Genomic DNA, 20686 nt, shown 5'->3' on the forward strand with positions numbered 1-20686 from the left:
CGAAAAAAAGAAAACGTACAACATGGGAAAACAAAAAATCCGGGAATGAATTAAAACTATCAACAATTTGGCTAAACATTACAAAAATGAAATATGTATTGCATAATTATAATCTTACAAACACACCTAAACCAAATCAAACTAAACCAAAGAAAACTACAGGCCCAATAGGCCTTCGCCTATCAAGCGACTTTGCTCAGCCTGAAGGCCAGCAGATTAAGAGGTGACGCATGGTCAGTGTGACGAATCTTCTCGGATGGTTATCTTGGCTCTCTAGACTGGGGTCGCCATCTCACCATTAAATAACTCCTTAACTAAAGGTAATCATGTAGACTGAACGGACCTGGAACTAGTCCTTATATACAGGTAAAAATGCCTGACCTGGCCAGGAATCAAAACTCGGTCCTCCGGGTGAGAGGCAGGCAAGTTAGACCACGTGACCAGCTTCAAACATTAATTACTGGTACGCGAGTTAAAAATCTCAATACTTTATATTCAGTTTTACCGGGGAAACTTTGTCAGTTTCCTGTGAAAACTTCTTTCAGTTCAGCAACTTTGATCAACCAAACTCTTCGAAAAATCTAATAACTTTAAGCCAAACAACAATTGACCACAAGTAGTTTTTAATTCTCTAATCTAATAAAATAAAGTACATTAGATATAAAAGCACCTAACATGATGGAGAAATCCCTTTTCTAAATCTTCCATTGTAATTTGGTCACCAGTGTAACTGTTCATACAGAAGTCAATTTCTGGAAATCTTCTACCGTGTAAATTTGGCCTTCATCGACATTTACAGGTTATGTTCAACTCGAGCATATGGTTTTGAATTTAAGTTTCGATTCTCAAAAGTTCGCGAATGCATTATATTCAATTCTGCCCGTTACTAATAACAATCAAATTGGAAAGAGAAAAATATATAAAAATTTCAGAAATAATGGTTGTTTGTGACCTTGAGCTCAGCTGGAAAGCGCGCTCGCTGCACCAGTCAGTACGAGTGGGAAATGATCCAAACTTTTTAAATGAAACATGCTCAAATAAAACGTCTGCGGTTATTATGATATTTTAACACAAAAATGTAAAATTCCCAGTCTTATACGTAGGTCAAGTCATAACTCATGGCAACTATTTTTTTTTCTCGTGAACAGGAGACAACACGGAAAATCTAAGGTATGCATTTGGAAACGTATGGTATGTACTTGCATATGATGCCACTAGATGGTATATGTAAATAACAGTGTGGGTCTAAGCATGCCCCCAAGTTCAGTGTGTGAGTGAGAGCATCACAAAATGGAAGTCAACAAGCAGGAGCAACGATCGTATATTAAAATAGCAGTTCTCCGCAGCAGAAATGCACGCCAATGCCATGCAGAGCTGTGGGAAACATTAGGTGTGCATGCCATGCCCTACAGAACAGTGGCGAGGTGGACGGAGACGTTCAAACGGGGTAGAGTATCAACTGCCGATTTGCCTCACCCAGGCCGTCCACTGTCCATGGACAAAGATGTACGGATAATGGTGATCGATCAGTGTTTACATGAGGACAGGCGCTGGACTCTAGCAGAGCTGCAGGAACATACAGCAATACCAATGGCAACAACATGGTGCATTTTACACAAGGACCTACAGATGCGTAAACTTTGTGCAAAGTGGGTGCCATGTCACTTAATTGAGGTACAGAAGTGGACTCGTTACAAAACATGTCGCATCAATCTGGAGAAGTTTCAGCAGGAAGGACAAGCCATGTTGAATCGCATTATTGCAGTCAATGAAACATGGGCCGTGCTTATGAACCTGAACTGAAGAGAGAGTCAAGTGAATGGCGTCGTCAGGGGTCACCACGGAGACACAAGGTTCGACAAAATCAGTCGCCCAATAAGGTTATGGTAATCCTGGCATACGATGTTCAAGGTGGTGTTGTGTGTCATCCAGTGCATGAGGGGCACACTGTCAATGCAATTTATTACAGTTCCTTTTTGTTGTACCAATTGGGCCGTGCAGTGCGAACCAAACGTCCAGATCTTTCGGATGACGCCATAATCCTACAAGATAACGCGACAGCTCACAAAGCAGCCATCGTTCAGCGTCGTTTACAATGGTGGGGATGGGAGGTTCTTCCACACCCGCCTTATTTCCCTGATCTTAACCCATGTGACTATGATCTGATCCCCGAAGTCAAGAAGCCATCACGTGGGCAACGGTTTGCTAACAAAGTTGACATCGTAACAGCATTTCGGAGAGAGGTGTCGCACGTTAGCGATACACATGCAGCGAATTGTATTCAGCGCCTGCCCCACCGCTGGCAACGCACAGTGAAAACCTTGGGTGATTATTTCGAAGGTCTGTAACCAGTGGAGACCTGTCCTTTGTACATAATCCTGTGTATTTACTGTCTATACCACAATAAAACAATGTTTACCAATAGCCTGTGTTCTGTCACTTTCCTACGAGAATCTCCTGAAGTCGGAATTTGTCTTCAGGCACTATGCATAAGTACATGCCCTATGTTTCCAAATGCATATCTTAGATTTTCTGTGTTGTCTCCTGTTCACAAGAAAAAAATAGTTGCCATGACTTATGACTCGACCCTCGTATTAGGAAATTAATTAATGAATATTCAAGATAAACTTAAATATTATAACTAAGTGGTCCGCCTATTCAATACAATACAATTGAACCTGACTTATACGTATATCAGAGGGAAGAGAAACATCTACTTGTAACCGAGAATTACTTAGAAATCAGGCTTACACAATACACCACATATTTACTGAAAAACCAATGGAATAGACCTACATGTGTAAATCCTTGCAAATAATAAATACATTTACTGAAAAACCAATGGAATAGACCTGCATGGGTAAATCCTTGCAAATGATAAATACATTAAGACAGAAAATATTATTTTGAATTTGGTCCAGCCTTAAAGAAATCAGATAGTTTGGCTTGTTTCACTTTTCTTGCATTAAGAGTATAAACTCTCTTTTGCAAAATTAGTAAGGAATTCAAAGCATTTTCACTACAACTTTTCATACTGATGTAACGCCTACACACATCGATTGCATTTAACACTTCACTCAGTTGAGGTGTTTCAAGATTCAAGTCGTTATCTCCATCTCCATCACTGTCACTATCGCTTGTAGCTGGTCGATCACCACCGCGTTGTTGATATACATCAGCAATAATGTCTTCATCCGGTAGTTCTCCACATACAGCCAGATTATCATCGAAATGCACAAAAGTATTGAATTCTACACCCTCCGGGAGCGTTAGCTCATTGCCAGACAAAACTTCGTCCCCATAATCATAATTGGAGGCGGCCTCTTGTAGTAAGACACCAGCTTTGCGGAAACAGTTGCTGATTGTGGAGGATGACACCTGCTTCCAGGCAGTCGAAATAAAGTCCATAGCTTGTAGCAAATTAATGGAGAGAGGTTCATTTCCTGCATCACTCAGTGTTATCAAATGTTGAACCAGCATTTTTCTATAACGCACATTGAAATTTGCAATGATGACCAAATTAAGCGGTTGTAGAACACTGTTCCAGTTAGGAAGGAAAAATTCCACTCGGACATTCTCTAGAATGATTTAAGGTGGATGTGCTGCACATCGATCCATAAGAAGAAGGATCTTCTTCTGTTTCTTTTTCATTTTAATGTCCAGTTTTTTCAACCACTGTTCCATTAGAAGCATAGTCATCCAAGAATTTCTGTTGGATTCATATTCCGTAGGTTTTGTTTTCGCACCCTTAAAATACCTCGGATTCTTCTATTTTCCTATCACAAGTGGAGGAATTTTATCAGATCCATCTGCATTGGTGGCGAGAAGTACTGTTACACAAATTTTACTTTTCTTCTCTCCACGGTACGAGTCACCTCTCTCCGCTAATGTTTTACTGGGAAGGAGATTGTAGAATAGGCCGCTCTCATCACAACTGTAAATGTTTGGAGGCTGATAATCGCTTACGATACCCGGCAGAACCTCTTCTTTCCAGTGTTGCACCGCGATGTCGTCCACAGCTTTTGAGTCGCCGCAAATTGTTCTCCCTGTGATTCCATGACGATCTTTAAATCCTTGCAACCATCCTGATGAAGCCTTGAAATCAGCAGTGACACTCATCTTTTCAGCTAAATCTATCGCCTTTGCCTTCAGCATGTCGCCACTAATTGGTAGAGCTGCAGCCCGCTTTTGCTGGAACCATGTGAAAAGTGCTTTCTCCAAATCTACGTACCTTCCTTCTTGCTGACGACTGCGCTTTGCTAATTTTGAACCCAGTTTTAAGAACTCATCCAGATAAATTTTACTTTTTCATCTAGGGTATAAATTTTCCTTTTTCTGTTCTCCATGGCTAATCAAAAGCAACTGAGTGACAAAACTACTGTTCAACAGTAAACACCACGTACCGACACCGTGGACATTTTACTTCTCTGTTGTTCCCACGAAAGAAATTCTCATATTCAAACAAATTTACTGTATTTTCTTTTGTTTCCGCACCAAAACCGCTCACTTTCCTTGTAATGTAACTTAATCTTTGGCGGCACTGTGATTGTCAAAAACGACAAAGGTAGAGGAGGAGCGAGATAGAGAGCGAAGAGGACTCGATCCGTTGGCCTTTGTTAAGCCGCCAATAAGTAAGTGTCAATCATGTCACTCGGCGAAACTCTTTGTGTTCTGTTTCAACACCGAAACGAGACAGGTCTACTTCCGCCTTTGCCGACAAAGTGGAAACTTCGTAAATACAGTAGTTTCTTTAAAAAAAGCACTGCTCATTACAATTACGCAAAACTTAGATATATTTCACTGACAATACGTATAACAGCGAATTACGTATAAATAAGGTTTAAATAACACGCCTTTAAATTACATTTTGCCGGGACCTAAAGGAAATTACGTACAAGTACGAATTACGCAGAATAGAGTTACGTATAAAGCAGGTTCAACTGTATATAATTTATTATATTTAGTACATGTTTCGTCCCCTAAGGGACATCATCAGCTAATAATAAATTAACATTTAAATATCAGAAATACAAAATAAATATTATTAAAATTGGAAAGACACATTAAATTTTTTTTGATATATGGTTATGACATTTAAAATAAGATCTTCGAAATTTTGTTATTAGCTGATGTCCCTTAGGGGACGAAATATGTACTAAATATAATAAATTATATATTGTATTGAATAGGCGGACCACTTAGTTATAATATTTAAGTTTATCTTGAATATTCATTAATTGATTGTAGTCAATACGGGATTAGTATTACTTGAAATGAAGCTGTTAAAGCTTATCCCTCGTATTAGGACCAAAGGAGTAATAGGTAAGGTGTTCTGGTCTCTATAACATAATCATACACGATAATATTAAAATACTAGATTTGTGTTCAGAAGGAGCAGTTTTGATTCCTGCCTGGAAGTCCAGAGACTATACAGTCCCTGAGGGAAGTGCTGAAAACCTGTTCGGAGATACAATCGAAAAGAAAAGTAAAAATATAAACATCTAACCCTGGACATAATGTGGACGTTTTACAAGTACGAACATTTGACGAAACTCGTTCCGTCTTCAAGCAGAGCTGTCAAAATGTGCTGTCTCCTTCCAATTGTCACGGCCACTCTCTGCTTTATGATTTCCGAGGATTTTCTGAACAATACCACCCAAATGCGATGCTAAGATGGTGCCTTATGCAAGTTCACTGCCGATTGTTTTTCCAGTACAGTACTTGCTCTAATTATTGCAATGGCGGGGCGTCAACGCCAAGATCTATAAGTATGCCGTAGAAGTCCTTTCGTGAAATACAGTTTCCTGAAAAATGCTTGATCGAGGATTTAGTGTTGATGGGACTGAAATTTCTGGAGGGTTGATGCGGGGAATCGTTTCTTCGAGGAACGAATAATGCAGGATTTTTACAACGTGATTTTATTAGGAAGCTCGCGGGACCACGAAATTTGAACGTATAATTCGGGCAAACGTACCTTCTGGGAACGGATAATCAAGGATCCACTGTACAGGTCGTCTTAACTGCATTTTACGTCTTCTAAGTAATTCTTCAACATATCTTTTAGTTATATTCCGGAAGAACTCCCATAACTGTAGGTTTTTGGGTAAAACTTTTTGATAAAAACTAATAGTAAGTGAGTTACGACTAAAAGAATGTGAATCGAGCCAAGGATTATCACAATCAATATCTTTAAACACTTATATAATGGAAAAACACTTCACTCAAATGTTTTTCTTGTCCAGTCACTGCACACATATTTCACACTCCCACAATATAAAAGTGTCTAGAGTGCATAGTAAATAAAATATAGCAAATCATTTAGAAACCAAATGGAATACCAACTACTTTAAGATCATTTGATTGTACTGCACATAAAAGGTGCAGGTAACACAGACCCATGGCGTTTCTCACAGGGTAGTACTGATCGCAAGTAATGTCGACCCATGGTGTTCCTCACGTAACGGTACTAATCAAAAGTAGTCTCATGGTTCTAGTTTCATTATCCCTTGGTCGCCTCTTACGACATGCAAGGGATACCATGGATGTATTCTTCATCTACATCAGTTCACAGCAAATAAATAAATCAAAATGATCTTAACAACAATCAACATGAAATCTGCCTTTAAATATATTTAAAATGGTTGACATGGGTTATATGACATACAAACACATTAAAATTTAACCCTCGAGCACTCGCGCTGGCGCAATGAGTGCGCCACATTTAAATAAACGGATATCCATTGTCGCACCAACAATCTGCTGACCTGTATCGTTAGGTATTCCTACAGTACAGTTTTAGCTATCTGTGTGAAAAGTCAAATAAATATTTCTCCAACAAAGGTGAATTAAACGGCGTTTTAAGTTCACCGTGTCACAACTGGTGCACTCAGTGAGCCACGCGTGTCATGATTGCAAGTATATTTTTATTTACAGATTACTTTTGTTTTCACTACAATTGTCTTGCATTAGTTCCCTGTAGACTGTTTGTTGCTTTGTGCATGAGTCTCCGGTAATCGTTCTGTTAATTTAGGGCTGGAAGAAATCTGTCAAGTCCACAGCTGAACTGATTACTGAATGATCACCTTGATTTCGACAAAACAGATGACTGTGAAAATGAGGAAGACAATTCTGAAAATGAAAATGAGGAAATAATTTTCAGTGAGCATAACTCAGAAAGCCAATGGCCGTAACCGTGTTGTAACACCGGATCCCGCGAGATCTCCGAAGGTAAACAACATTGGGCGTGGTCAAGATTTGGATGGGTTGCCACGCGCTGTTGGTGGGGGGTAAGGGAATGGAGGAGCGCAAAGGAACTGGCCACCCTACCGCACGTAAACTCCGGCTCACGCACATCTCTGTGGAGGTTCGGACCTGCCTTCGGGCTGAATACACTCTTACCTTACCTTAAATCAGAAAGTGAACAGAATTTTGACTCGGGGACAAGTGACGAAGGTTCTGGTGAAGCTGTGTTAGCCAAAAGTGAAAAATATTGTGAAAATATTTCCAGGACTCGGGGTGTAACAAGTGAACTGTCTGCTTTTCACAAAATTATTGATGTAAATATGATTGACAATATTGTAAACTTCACGAATTTGTACATAGCTACCCAGGTTAAACGATATAAAAGAGAGAGGGATACCAAGGAAATGTCGCGTACTGATATAACGGCTTTGTTAGGCTTGCTATACCTTATTGACACAAAGAAAGCTAATCACAGGAACGTTAGGGAACTCTGGGCTAAAGATGGCAAGGGAGTAGAAATCACAAGGGCAACAATGAGTTACAAAAGATTTCTCTTTTTACTGACATGTCTTCGATTTGATGACAAGTCATGAGGGTCAGAAGGACAGCTCACGATAAACTGGCTGCATTATGGATGGTTCTTGATGCATTTGTGACAAACTGCAAGAACAGTTACAATCTTAGTGAGTTTGTAACCATTGATGAAAAGCTCCAAGCTTTTCGAGGACGATGCAGCTTTGTTCAGTTTATTCCAAACAAGCCAGACAAATACGGAATAAAGCAGTTTTTGCTTACAGATTTCAAAACCATCTACACTGGAAATTTAGAAGTGTACCATGGCAAACAGGAACAAGGACCTTCTGACGTTTCAAACTCGCCTTCGGAGATTGTTGGTAGGTCAGTTTCTCACATTGAAGGCACCAAAAGGAACATTACCAAGGGTAACTGGTACACTAGCTGCCCCTGGTAATGTCTCTATTGAAGAAGAAAATGACATGTATTGGAACACTGAGGAAAAACAAATGGGAAATTCCTGTTGAATTTCTGCCTCAAAAGGCTCAATTCGTGAAATCTTCTTCATTCGGATACCAGAAGGACATAACTTTGGTGTCATTTGTACCGAAGAAGAACAAGACGGTGCTGCTGTTATCCACCATGCATGACAGTGGTGTCATAGATAATAATGGCATATGGCCTCCGGAGAGGCCTGGTGCAGGTCTACCTAGGATGATTTCTAATGTTGAATATGCCACACACACCTAGCTCCCAAGCCATTGGAATTAACCAATTAAGGTTAAAATCCCCGTCCCGGCCGGGAATCGAATCCGGGACCCTCCGACCCGAAGGCCAGTATGCTGACGATTCAGCCAAAAGTTGGACGGTGTCATAGATGAAGAAATGGAAAAACCGGAAATGATCCTGGATTATAATTCAACAAAAGGGGATGTAGACACAGTGGAACAAATGTGCGGCAGGTGTACCACCGCATGCTTCACAAGAAGATGGCCACTGGCAATATTCTATGCCTTCTCGGACATAGCTGGGATAGATGCACAAGTGATCTATTTTTCAAATGAAAACAACAGAAGAGACCCGAGGAGAATATTTTTGAAAAATATGTCATATTCTCTGATAGAACCACATCTAGTTGAAAGAGCTAAGGTACCGACTCTTCCTGCAAATGTTTCCGTTTTCCTCCAACGTTTCAAGAGCCCTGAAGAAACAAATGTTAGGGAGGCTTCTCTGAAGAAACGAGGAAGATGTGTAAGTGTGGACGTGCTAAAAATATAAACACTACTATAAGATGCACTTCATGTCACAGCTTTGTTTGCAAGCAACATGTAAACATCACAAAAACATGTGAAATTTGCAGGAGTGCACCAGCCAGTGATACAGAATAAACAGGACTAAACATTGATGCCAGATTTAAATCTACGAGCTACAATATACCATAATAATTATATTTCTGATTGTTAACACGTAGAAATAGACTGAACCGATGTCATATTTGAATGTACTCATTGTATTAAAATACACTTGTTAATTTTAATTTAGAAAGTAAACCTAACGTTTAAGTAGAGGCTTAGTGAATTTATGTGACAATATTATACTGCAATGTCATTAGTAAAATAAAAACTACATAATATTTCAAGAATTAATTAATGAACGATAAAACATAGATTACAGGCTTGGAATTTACTTCACTTCGATGAAAACATTAACATACTTAATAGAGCACTCAGTGCGCCACGCGAGTGCTGGAGTGATGAAAAAGAACGTGAGCGCTCGAGGGTTAAAAAACATCCTACGATCCAGGTCACAGATAACTGTAGTGCGTTTGTACAATGTTGAACAGAGTTTTAAGATAATATATAAAAATTTTGAAGTTGAGGAATACTGTGAAGTTCTTATTTGTTACTGTTGATATAAAAACACGTTCAAATATTCATAGTCGAATCGTTGATGAAGGATAAAAACATGTATAAAAATTGACAATCTTGTAAAGTGCCGATATTAAGACATTTTGCAGTTAAAACGATTTGCTGAGGAGTTGGGAGAACATCGTTTGTTGTTTTAAAAAGTCTGCTTTGTTGTTGAAAATGTTGCTGTTATTGTTGCTGAAGTAAAAGCTGAATGATGGTATGGCCTTGGTTGTATGGCACAGTGTCGTAAAAGGTGGATGTCTGAGGAAGAAGAAAAAAGAAATGAGAACGAAGTGTGTATTCAGACTTAATTATTGGAAAGTGGTTTGATAGTACTTACTCTCTTATTCCTCGCTCTCATTAACCTACCACTAGAAAAGTAGGAGGTGCACTGCTCGCCCGTGTCTGTGTGGAGCTTATTGCTGGCTTTGAGAAAGGGGGGGGGGAGGGGGTGACTTGTTTTGGATTGGCTGTGGTGTGGGGGGGATGCGAGAGAGTGGGGGAGTGATCAGTTGTCACGCTGTTCTGCCTTGATACAGCTTGAGAATAAGGGAGGTGGATGGCCCTTATTTATTATTATTATTATTATTATTATTATTATTATTATTATTATTATTATTATTACTATTACTACTGAACTTGTGATCTACAAGAAATTTTGGTCTTCAACTGTTAGACGTCCTTACCATCAGTTTATTTGCACCCTATAGTGGGCTAAACTCTAATTCATAAAGAAATTTTTATTTTTGATGTTTATAAACCTGGTTCTGAAGATTTTTTAAAATGTTCTGAAATTGTCAACTCTTCAGCTGGTCCCTCCTCAATTGTAATTAACCTATCAAAAATTTGGAAATATTTTCTCTAGCCAATTAGTAGATAGAATCCAATTAAAACCGGGGGTGTGTATGAGAATCCAGCCCATCATTAAAGAGTCCTGGAATCTTCCTTTTGTGGTACTATAAAAGCAGGGCACTTTAGAGCCGTATGGTCTGTATTGCTCCAGTGATTGTGAGTGCAACGTGTCCAAAGGAAGGCAGGGGCGCGGCCTGCGTGAGGAAGGTCCAGCGTCTCAAGGTAATGGCAGAATTTTTTTTAGATATGTGATAGCTCCTTCGGATTGTTTGAGCGGAAGGTTTCAAACCTCTTTTATTTAATATAAATTTCTAAATCTGGTGGTTTAAATGTAGAATTTTCAGCAAGTCTGAGTATTCTGTTCTATTCCCTACTGGGAAATAGGTAATGTAAGGGAACAAAGAGTGTTGACCCTCTGCCGTATCCCGATCAACCTTGCATGGGGCGACTAAAGTTTTCAAAACCTCAATTTTATAAATCCTCTTGGTACTAATGTTTCTCATTTAGTCACCCCAGTGTAGTATAGGATTAGCCTCTGAACATTGGGGCATAAGCCCACTTAGGGTTTCAACAATTTCTTGAAGGAGTACAAGAGTTTCACCTCCTTTCCTGTTGTTTATGGCCAGTCCTGTGCAACTTTTTGCTTTTACCATTAAGGCCACGTAGTATGGCTATTATGCCTCAGTATTTTCTTTTTAGAGTGTAAAATTTTCCTTGTGTTCCATTTGGGAACAGTGACTATTGTGAAACGGATAAGCCCACAATGGGGCAACTGTGCATAAACACTTTAATGTGAGGTGGAATACTTAACGCGCCGTAAGAAACTGATGCCCCCGTGAGGCTAGACTGTGGCATTGTGGAGCCCAGACTCCTGAGCAATGTAAGTTTTGGGAGCAAATCCTGCTCTTATTGAATATTTGTACCTGTCAAGAGCAATAACGCTCTTTTACTATGTAAATCAACCAAACTGTTAATTATCACAAGTTGTGTACCTGATTTTACGACTTCTTTATTATTAGAGCTGACGAGCTCATTAATATTGTTGTTATTCATTCATATTTTCTATTTCTCAATTTTTAAATTTAAAAAAAAGGATAGGAATAAAATTTCATAATTTGTTGTGTTAAATTCTGCTCTAGTTAATTCCTTGTCCTGCCATTCAACCCATACGCTTCGTATCCCTCTGTAAGCCACGGAATCCCCAGAACAATTATTATTATTATACTGCCTACGTGATACCAAAGAAAATGTCTTATGACTGAAGTGTTGTTCTCATCTGTGGGAGTGCAGTATTTGTCGAGATCGCCTAGTTTATGCCTACATATAGTGGTCATGGCCTTTAGCAACATTCTTCTGCTTTTTTCTGTCATTCCAAGTATTACTTTAATAAGGAAATACAAGAAGCACTTCAGAAAGCAAGAACAAGTGGCTCACAAACACAATTTTTATCCACAGGAATTTCATCCTGTGTAGGGCCCCAACCTCCCATATGTCCAGACAGCCCATGGGCATCAACTTGAACTGAAAATTTTTATCACTTTTGTCCAATTTCTTTTCAAATGATACATCGCTCTTCAAAATCAGGAAATTGTCCTTCAAAGAACATTTTCACTGGGAGTACACATGTGAAACCACTAACAATTGCCTACGAACAGGTACAAACTACTGACATTAACATACCTGCCAACTTTTAGAAATCAAAATTAGGAAGATTTTTTAAATTCTTGGATTTCATCATGTATGTTGTGCCACGGTCTGGATGAAAAAAAAGGACAACATAAAAGGCATCCATATCTACAGTTACAAGGTGAACTGACCATTAAATTTAAAATCTTATACTAAGAAAAAGAATGGTTACAAGAAAATGTAACAAACGCAGAACAAAATGCATAATAGTTTCCTTTATTTGTAACATAAAAGTTAAAAATTCAATTTTATAGGTGTCTCTTAACACATGGAGATAATGTGTGTTATGTTTTGTGGCCATAGTATGAAGAGAAAATACCAGAAACTGTCACCGACACAACTCTCTGAAATACATTCAACTCATTTCAATTATGACCTAAGAATGAACACAAATGCACTGAAATACAATAAACTACCACATACGAAACAGATCAATATGTCTGATACATTATTAACATGCGACTTTGACAGGGGGAAAAGCACAAAACTGCAAAAAGAAGAAAAAGAAAACCACACGTGGCCTACAACTCCAACAAAAATACGCACAGAAACTATGTTAACAGTGTGGGAACCACATAAGAAACTCGATCTTTCGTCCCGATTAATGGAGCCACTACCGCGCTCTAGCCTCTCTCGCTTGCAGGACGATTGCCGTCCCGAATTCCCAGTTGTAAAACACATACAATGCTGTAGTGAATGGCAAATATGATACACGAAGGCGACGGACGATACACTCGCCAAATAAAGCATCAAATAAGTACGCTTGAAAATGAGGTTGCGAAAATTACAAAAGCACACAATAATTTATACTAGGGGAAGAGTTTTGACCATACTGGAGGTTATATTCCTCAAAAATAGGGAGAAGTAAAAATAAATCAGAAAACGAGTTAAAAAACGAAAACTTTCCGGGTAAATCGGAAGGGTTGGCAGGTATGCATTAAATTTACCATGTAACAGAATTGCAGAAGATTCAATATGATATACACTTACCTTCATCCATAAATATCACAGGTTCCACAAGAGGTCCTGTGTATCTGAAAGCTGGTTTTCTGATGCTGTTTTCATGATTCTGAATCTTGCAAATAAGGCCTAATGATGTAAGTACATTGGCTATGTCATACAAGCGACGAACTTTGGTTTTCAGCTTTCGAGTCGTAGAATTGCAAACAGGTTGGCAACCTTTACTGTCACCTTTATTCAATTCACAGCACTGAAACTTTTCATCACTTTTGTCCAACTTCCTTTCAGATGATGCATCACTCATCAAAATTTTAGCAGCCAAATCTAGATTCAAAGCATCAGTCTGGAAAAATTAAAATATATATTAAATTTAGATGGCATTAATAAATTACTTCTTTTTACGAAGATTTAGTAAATGATCAAAGACATACCACCAATCACATTAGGAACGAATAGCAAATTTCTATCAAGGTGTAATAAATGGAAATTCTAAATTCCCATGGAGGGAATTAGATATTTTTCCACCAATAGAGCATATAACAAAAATCAGATCAAATTAGATGTATGGCTTTTCAGGCGTTTGCTCTATTAACCAGCATTTCATCTTAGGTCTGACACTAGACTCGTCAGAGTGGGATGTGTCAGACCCTACCCACTGATGCTGGGGTGTATGCAGGTGAAATTTATCAGAAGCCTATTTATGAGGCACAGTCTGATAACTGCATACGGGAGATAGGCTCTGACGAGTCTAGTGTCAGACCTAAGACGAAATGCTGATTAATAGAGCAAACGCCTGAAAAGCCATACATCTAATTTGATCTGAAGGTGTAATAAAGGTAAATTGCAACAGCAATTTTATCATTACTATTACAACCATATTTCTTGTTACTGGGAACAAAACACAGTTTTACCTGCACACTCTTTACTTTCAACATAAACTGCAGTAGCTTCTAACCTGTTCATCAGTCTCATGCCTGCTACATTCCATTTATTTGTTTTAACCATTCAACAACAATTACAAACATTAAAATCTTTGCAAGGAAATTATGCTGTTTGACTTTCTAAAAATTATAAGAAAATTCATTTTATGCATAGATTAACAACTTTTTTCACTTGAGTTGTAATTTAATCTTCAAACATATATTGTAAACAATTATAGGTAAACTTTAAATGGCAAAAGAATTAGTGGTATTACCAGCGGTGGCAGTAAAGTAGAACATTGATTATACAAATACCAAATCAAGATTCCACATTTGTCAAAATAGACAATGTTCCATATTGTTCATAAAAAAATGAAACAGAAGAAGATAAATTTCATTTGTATTTGGTTAGTTGTACCAACCACTACATTTGCAGACAGTGAATCAAAAACAAGCCATTCAAAGCACTACCCTTCAAATTTGTTCTATATGATCCAAATACCAAGTCAATAAATTCATGGACTGATCTCATAAATAGTTCATTGCGTACCTTAGACATTACAGGCCCTCTATCACCTCCAAAGTAGTCCCCTTTTGCAGCTACAAAGAGATTCCTGCAGCACTGTTACGACTGAAAGCATTCCAGGAAATAATTTTCTCCCAGTGTTTCAAAACCGTTGCTATTCAGTTTGAATTTCTTCCACTGTCTGAAATCTTCGCCCCTTCAGCTGCTTTTTCATTTTTGGGAGTAGAAAGAGGTCACAGGATGCAAGGTATGCCGAATAGGGAAGCTGTGGCACCAGGGACATGTTGTTCTTGGTCAAAACCCGTCAAGGTGGGAGGTGGGAGAGCAGAATGTGCATGTGCATTGTCATGGTGAATGAGCCATGTGTTGATTCGCTGCTGATTAGGTCGCTTACTCCTTGCATACCACTGTATATGTTTCAAAAAATTGACACCGAAAGCAGCATCAACCGTCAGACTTTTCTTTGTGGATAGTCCGATGGACTATTCATTACTACTAACAGAGAGCGCATAGCGTGTAGTGTCACTCCTGATGCACAGAACAAATTAGTTTTCAGCATGGTGGCACTGCTTTTGGCAGGTAACGATAACAGTGCTTTATAAGAGTGTAGGAAGTACAGTCTGAGAATTCTTCGTTACTTGTTATATGTCACCAGCACAAATTGGTCTTATGATGATGAGAGAGGAAAGCACTAAAACTGGGAAGAAGAGACTGTAGCCTTAATTAAGGTACAGCTTCAGTATTTGCATGGTACAGAAGTGGGATACCATGGAAAACCAACTTCAGGTCTGCTGAGTTCGATTTGAATTATCTCCCAAATGTAAGCACATAGTTATGTGACCCAGAACGCGCAGCCAACTCGGTTGGTTGTCCGGGAATTAAATGACCAGAACTCATGACAATTAATAATCAGACGCTTGGTGTTCAATGGTCTACAGAGGTGCCAACCTCAAGTTGGTTATCAGTAATTCCCGCCCACCCCCCCACCGACGAAAGTTGTTTAGTCAAATCTCGACAGTAACACTTCCTTTGCCCTTCCTGACAGCAATCTAATCTAATTTAAAGTGTATCATATTACACAATAAAATGTGCACATTACCAGTTCTGTGATAAAACATTCTTTGTAGACAAGCTTGTTTTGCACCCGTCAGCTACTTTTCAGTGTACGTTTTCTTGAAGCATCCTTCCCCCCTGTGATGGCATTTTTTCTTCTGAACCATAAGCGATTTCTGTGCAGTTGTACTTAATGTAGCACTGAATTGCCTGATAATTTCCATGAACAGTGAAAACACTTCCTATGGGAGAGTTACTGACAGGTAACAAATACAAAAAATACATAAAGTTTTACAGTGGAGGAGAGCAATGAATTTCACAATGCTCACAGGTAGCAAAAGTCTGATGATGATGATGCTTGTAGTAAAGGTGCCTAATATCCAGTACCTATTGAATAAGGATCGTTTCCAACTCACAAGCAGTGAAACGACTAGGGTTGAGCAGTAATACTAGAAAGCATTGGATATTTTTCCTTCTTTCCTTTTTTCGTAGTTTTTTTATTATGTCACTTTTCCGTATAATTTCACCTTTGACCGTAATCGTGAGGTGAAATCCGTAATAATTAACGACAATTCGTAATAGTTTGCACCTCTGGGTCTATTAAAATCAATTATCCTTAATCTGAATATTAAGCCCAGATACATCTCTTGTGAGACAGTGTTTACCATATGCTACATCTTCTGCTACGGGCTAGAACAAATTTGTTACTTTCATACGTCTGTCTGTCTCATCCTTGATAATAAAGCAGTGATGTCAGTAATGCCATTCCTTATGCAGCCAGTGCCTGTGATGTATGGTGTGAAAGTGTCGCTCGTAAAGTTGGTTGGTATATACATTTCACTGGGCTTGGCATTGGCTTCATTCGTGATTCAATCCATTTCACCTTCATCATTTTTCTGAAACACCACATTTCAAAAGCTTCTCTTTCTTTGAGCTAGTTATCGTCCATATTTCACTTCCATACAATGCCACGCTCCAGATGTAAGCCTTCAGAAACATCTTTCTAATTCCTATATCACTGTTTGAAGTGAGTAAATTTCTTTTCTTAAGAAAGCTCTTCCTTGCTTCTGATAGTCTGTATTTTATGTCCTCCTTATTTCTACCATCGTTCTTCATTTTACTATCCAAGTAACAATATTCCTCTACTTCCTTTAAGACTTCATTTCCTAATCTAATATTTCCTGCATCACCTGACTTCGTTCGACTGTACTCCATTACTTTTGTTTTGGATTTATTTTCATCTTTACTCCTTACCCAATACTTCGTCCATACCATTCAGCAACTTCTCCAGATCTTTTGCAGACTCAGATAAAATAATATCATAGGCAAATCTCAGGGTTTTGATTTCCTCTCCTTGGATTGTGATTCCCTTCCCAAATTCCCCTTTGATTTCCTTTACTGCCTGTTTTATATAAACATTGAAAAGGAGAGGGGACAAACTGCAACCTTGCCTCACTCCTTTCTGGATTGCTGCTTCTATTCCAAAACTCTCGATTCTTATCACTGCAGACTGATTTTTATACAGATTGTAGAAATTTTTTTCTTTCTCAGTATCCGATACCGATCAGCTTCAGAATCTCAAATAGCTCGGTTCAATCCACATTATCAAATGCCTTTCCAAGATCTGCAAATGCCATGTATGTCGGCTTGTCCTTCTTAATCCGATCCTCTAAGATCAGACGTAAAGTCAGGATTCTTTCATGTGTTCCTACATTTCTTCTGAAGCCAAATTGATCTTCTCTCATTTCAGTTTCAACTTGTCTATCCATTCTTCTGTAAATAATACCTGTTAGAATTTTGCAGGCATGAGATACTAAACTAATGGTGCGGTTGTTTTCACATTTGCCAGCACCTTATTTCTTGGGAGTAGGTAGAGCAATATTCTGCCAAAAATCGGACGGCACTTTTCCTGTCGCATACATCATACACACTAACTGGAATAACCTCGCCATGCTGATTTTTCCTAAGGCAGTCAGTAAATCAGATGGAATGTCATAAATTCCAGGTGCCTTGTTCCTATTTAGGTCTCTCAAAGCTCTGCCTCCCAATTCATCAGCATCAAAAGCCTCTTCTTGTTCCAGAACTACCTACGTCTTTACCTTGATACAACTGTGCCATCTTTCTGCCTTGTCTTCTTTCCCTAGAAGTGGTTTTCAATCTGAGCTCTTAATATTCATACACCTACTTTTCCTTTCTCCAAAGGTTTTCTTGTTTTTCCCATATGCAGCATCTATGTTTCCTAGGACCATACACCCTTCAACATCTTTGCACTTCTTCTTCAGACATTCTTCCTTAGCTGTCCTGCACTTCTTATTCACTTCATTCTTTAATCGTATGTATTGCTTTCTGCCCTCTTTATTTTTTGCATTCTCGTACTGTCACCATTCATCAATCAGGTCTAGTATCCCCGGAGATATCCATTGATTCTTAACTGATCTTTCCTTTCTTACTAACATTTCTTCAGCAACCCTCATTCTCACGACCGTCCATTCTTCCTCTATTGTGTTTCCTTGAGCTTTTTCATATTTAGTTTTCGTGCAACATGTTCCTTGAAACAGTCCCTCATGCTCTTTTCTTTCAACTTGCCTAGATCCCATCTCTTTGCATTCCTTCCTTTTTTTTAAATTTCTTCAACTTCAGATGGCATTTCATGACAAGCAAGTTGTGGTCAGAGTCCACGTCTGCTCCTGGGAAAGTTTAGCAATCCAACACCTGGTTTCTGAATCTCTGCTTAATCATAATGAAGTCTATTTTATATCTTCCAGTGTCTCCAGGTCTCGTCCATGTATACAGCCGTCATTTGTGGTGTTTGAACCAAGTATTAGCAAGGACTAAATTACGATCTGTGCAGATTTCAACTAGTCGACTTCCTCTTTCATTCCTTTGTCCCAATCCGAATTCTCCTACTGTATTACCTTCTCTTTCTTGGCCTACCACTGAATTCCAGTCTCCCATGTCAATTAAGATTCTCGTCACCTTTTACATATTTTATTACATATTCTCTCTCTTCATATATTCTTTTGATTCTTTCATCATCTGCTGAACTAGTAGGCATATAGACCTTCACTATTGTGGTGGGCATTGGTTTGGTATCTATCTTGACAACATTAATCCTTTCACTATGCTGGTCATAGTAACTTACCTGCTGTCCTATTTTCTTATTCATTATTAAACCAAATCCTGCATTTCCCCTGTTTGATTTTGTATTGATAATTCTGTAGCCACCTGACCAAAAATCCTTCTCTTCCGGCCAACGTACTTCACTTATACCAACTACATCTAACTTTAGTCTATCCATCTCCGTTTCAGATTCTCTAACCTACCACAATGATTCAAACTTCTAACATTCCACGCTCCGACTGGCAGAATGTCAGTATCCATCTTCCTGATAATTGCACACTCTCATGAAGTCCCCACCCGGAGGTCCAAATGGGGGACTATTTTACCTCCGGAATATTTTACCCAGGAGGAAGCCATTATCAGTACATCATTCATAGAGAGCTGCATGTCCTCGGGAATTAGGTATGACTGTAGTTTCCTGTTACTTTCAGCCGTGTAGCAGTATCAGCACAGCTAAGCTACACTGAGTATTATTACAAGGCCATTTCAGCCAATCATCCAGACTGCCGCCCTTGCAACTTCTGAAAGGCTGCTACTCCCCTTTCGATGAACCATTTGTTAGTCTGGTCTCTCGACAGATACCCATCCAATATGGTTGCACCTGTGACTCGGCTATCTGCTTCATTGGGACACGCAAACCTCCCCACCCCAGCAAGGTAACATGGTTTGCAGGAGAGGCTCCTGGTGGTACTGGGTATTAAAGAGGGATTTAAAGCTTGGAAACTGCAGCATATCTCGAACTTAGGCAGCATACATGAGGAGTATCTGCTGCAGTCTTCTTCGTAAAATTAGAACTCCCGATTCAACAGGTAGGCTTGGATTCAGGCAAATACAGAAAGCTCCCGTTGCTAGCCTAACTCCATTATGGTGTACACTATCTAAAAGGTTCAACGCAATTTTTGATGCTGAAATATATGCTGGACTATAATAGTCCATTCAGGATAGAACTGCGGCCTGTAAAAACGTTAACATCACCATACGGTCAGCCCCCATGAAGTGCCTCTGAAAAATTTAAGCATGTTTCAGGCAACCTTCAACTGCTGGATGTGGGGCTGCTATGTTATTCACTTATCAATCTAGAGACCAAAGAACCTGCAGGTGCCTACCATAGGCACGACACTGTTTTGCAAGGTTCAAGGTGAACAAGCCAACATCAGCAGAAGTGTACACCTGGAGTTTTTATCACTGAGAATTGAAAACCATTTTGCAGGGCCCAGCTGTCAACTTGGTTAATAACTTGTAGCTGTCTCTCAGCAACTACCATCCTTCCAGAAATGAAATGTACAACTAAATAGTCTACATACAGCGATAGAACGATTGCAGGACCAGCAGTGGCAACTATACCGTTGATGGCGATTGCGAACAGTACGACACACTGCAGAGATTCTTGTTTTACTCCACTTCTTGGGCATAATATTGTGCCATTTCACTGTTATGAGAAGTTCCGTCCGTAAGAAGGACAAAGATGGAGTCCAGGTCTCCGAGAATAATTAACGTCAAAATATCTGATGACACCGCGAGCGAAAGCAAAAGTATTCACCGCAGGCGCGAGAGAAAGGAATTTAGATCCAGAAGGCAGTGGAAAAGAACGAATGTGAAGATTGTTACTAACAATTATTGAGGGAAAAAAAAAAAAAAAACTAGATTGAATGGCTACTTCTAAATCAGAGTCGAAGACGGAAAGCAACTACGTCAGAATTTAAAGAAGGTATTGACAAGAGAGCATTTCAGTGGAAACAAAGAACAGACTTATTGGAAGCTGCGTCGCAAGTCAAGCAGAAGATTATTAATTTCGTTCCGCGAACTTTAAGATACGTGGAAATTCGAGAATAAACTACGACAAGCTTACGTCACGGCAGTCTCCGCTGACGTTTTACTCAATATCACCCAAGTTAAAGAATTAC

General features: G+C 39.1%; 1 protein-coding gene across 1 annotated transcript in view; it reads right to left on the minus strand.

The window, feature by feature from the left end:
• LOC136857676 (transcription factor E2F8) overlaps positions 1-20686 on the minus strand; it is a 97514-nt gene that overhangs the window by 21678 nt on the left and 55150 nt on the right. Inside the window, exon 6 of the mRNA XM_067136523.2 lies at positions 13194-13506. Coding sequence (XP_066992624.2) covers positions 13194-13506 — 313 coding nt within the window. The remainder of the gene's footprint in view (positions 1-13193; positions 13507-20686) is intronic.

Source organism: Anabrus simplex, chromosome 1, assembly GCF_040414725.1.
Source record: "Anabrus simplex isolate iqAnaSimp1 chromosome 1, ASM4041472v1, whole genome shotgun sequence".
Lineage (NCBI taxonomy): Eukaryota > Metazoa > Arthropoda > Insecta > Orthoptera > Tettigoniidae > Anabrus > Anabrus simplex.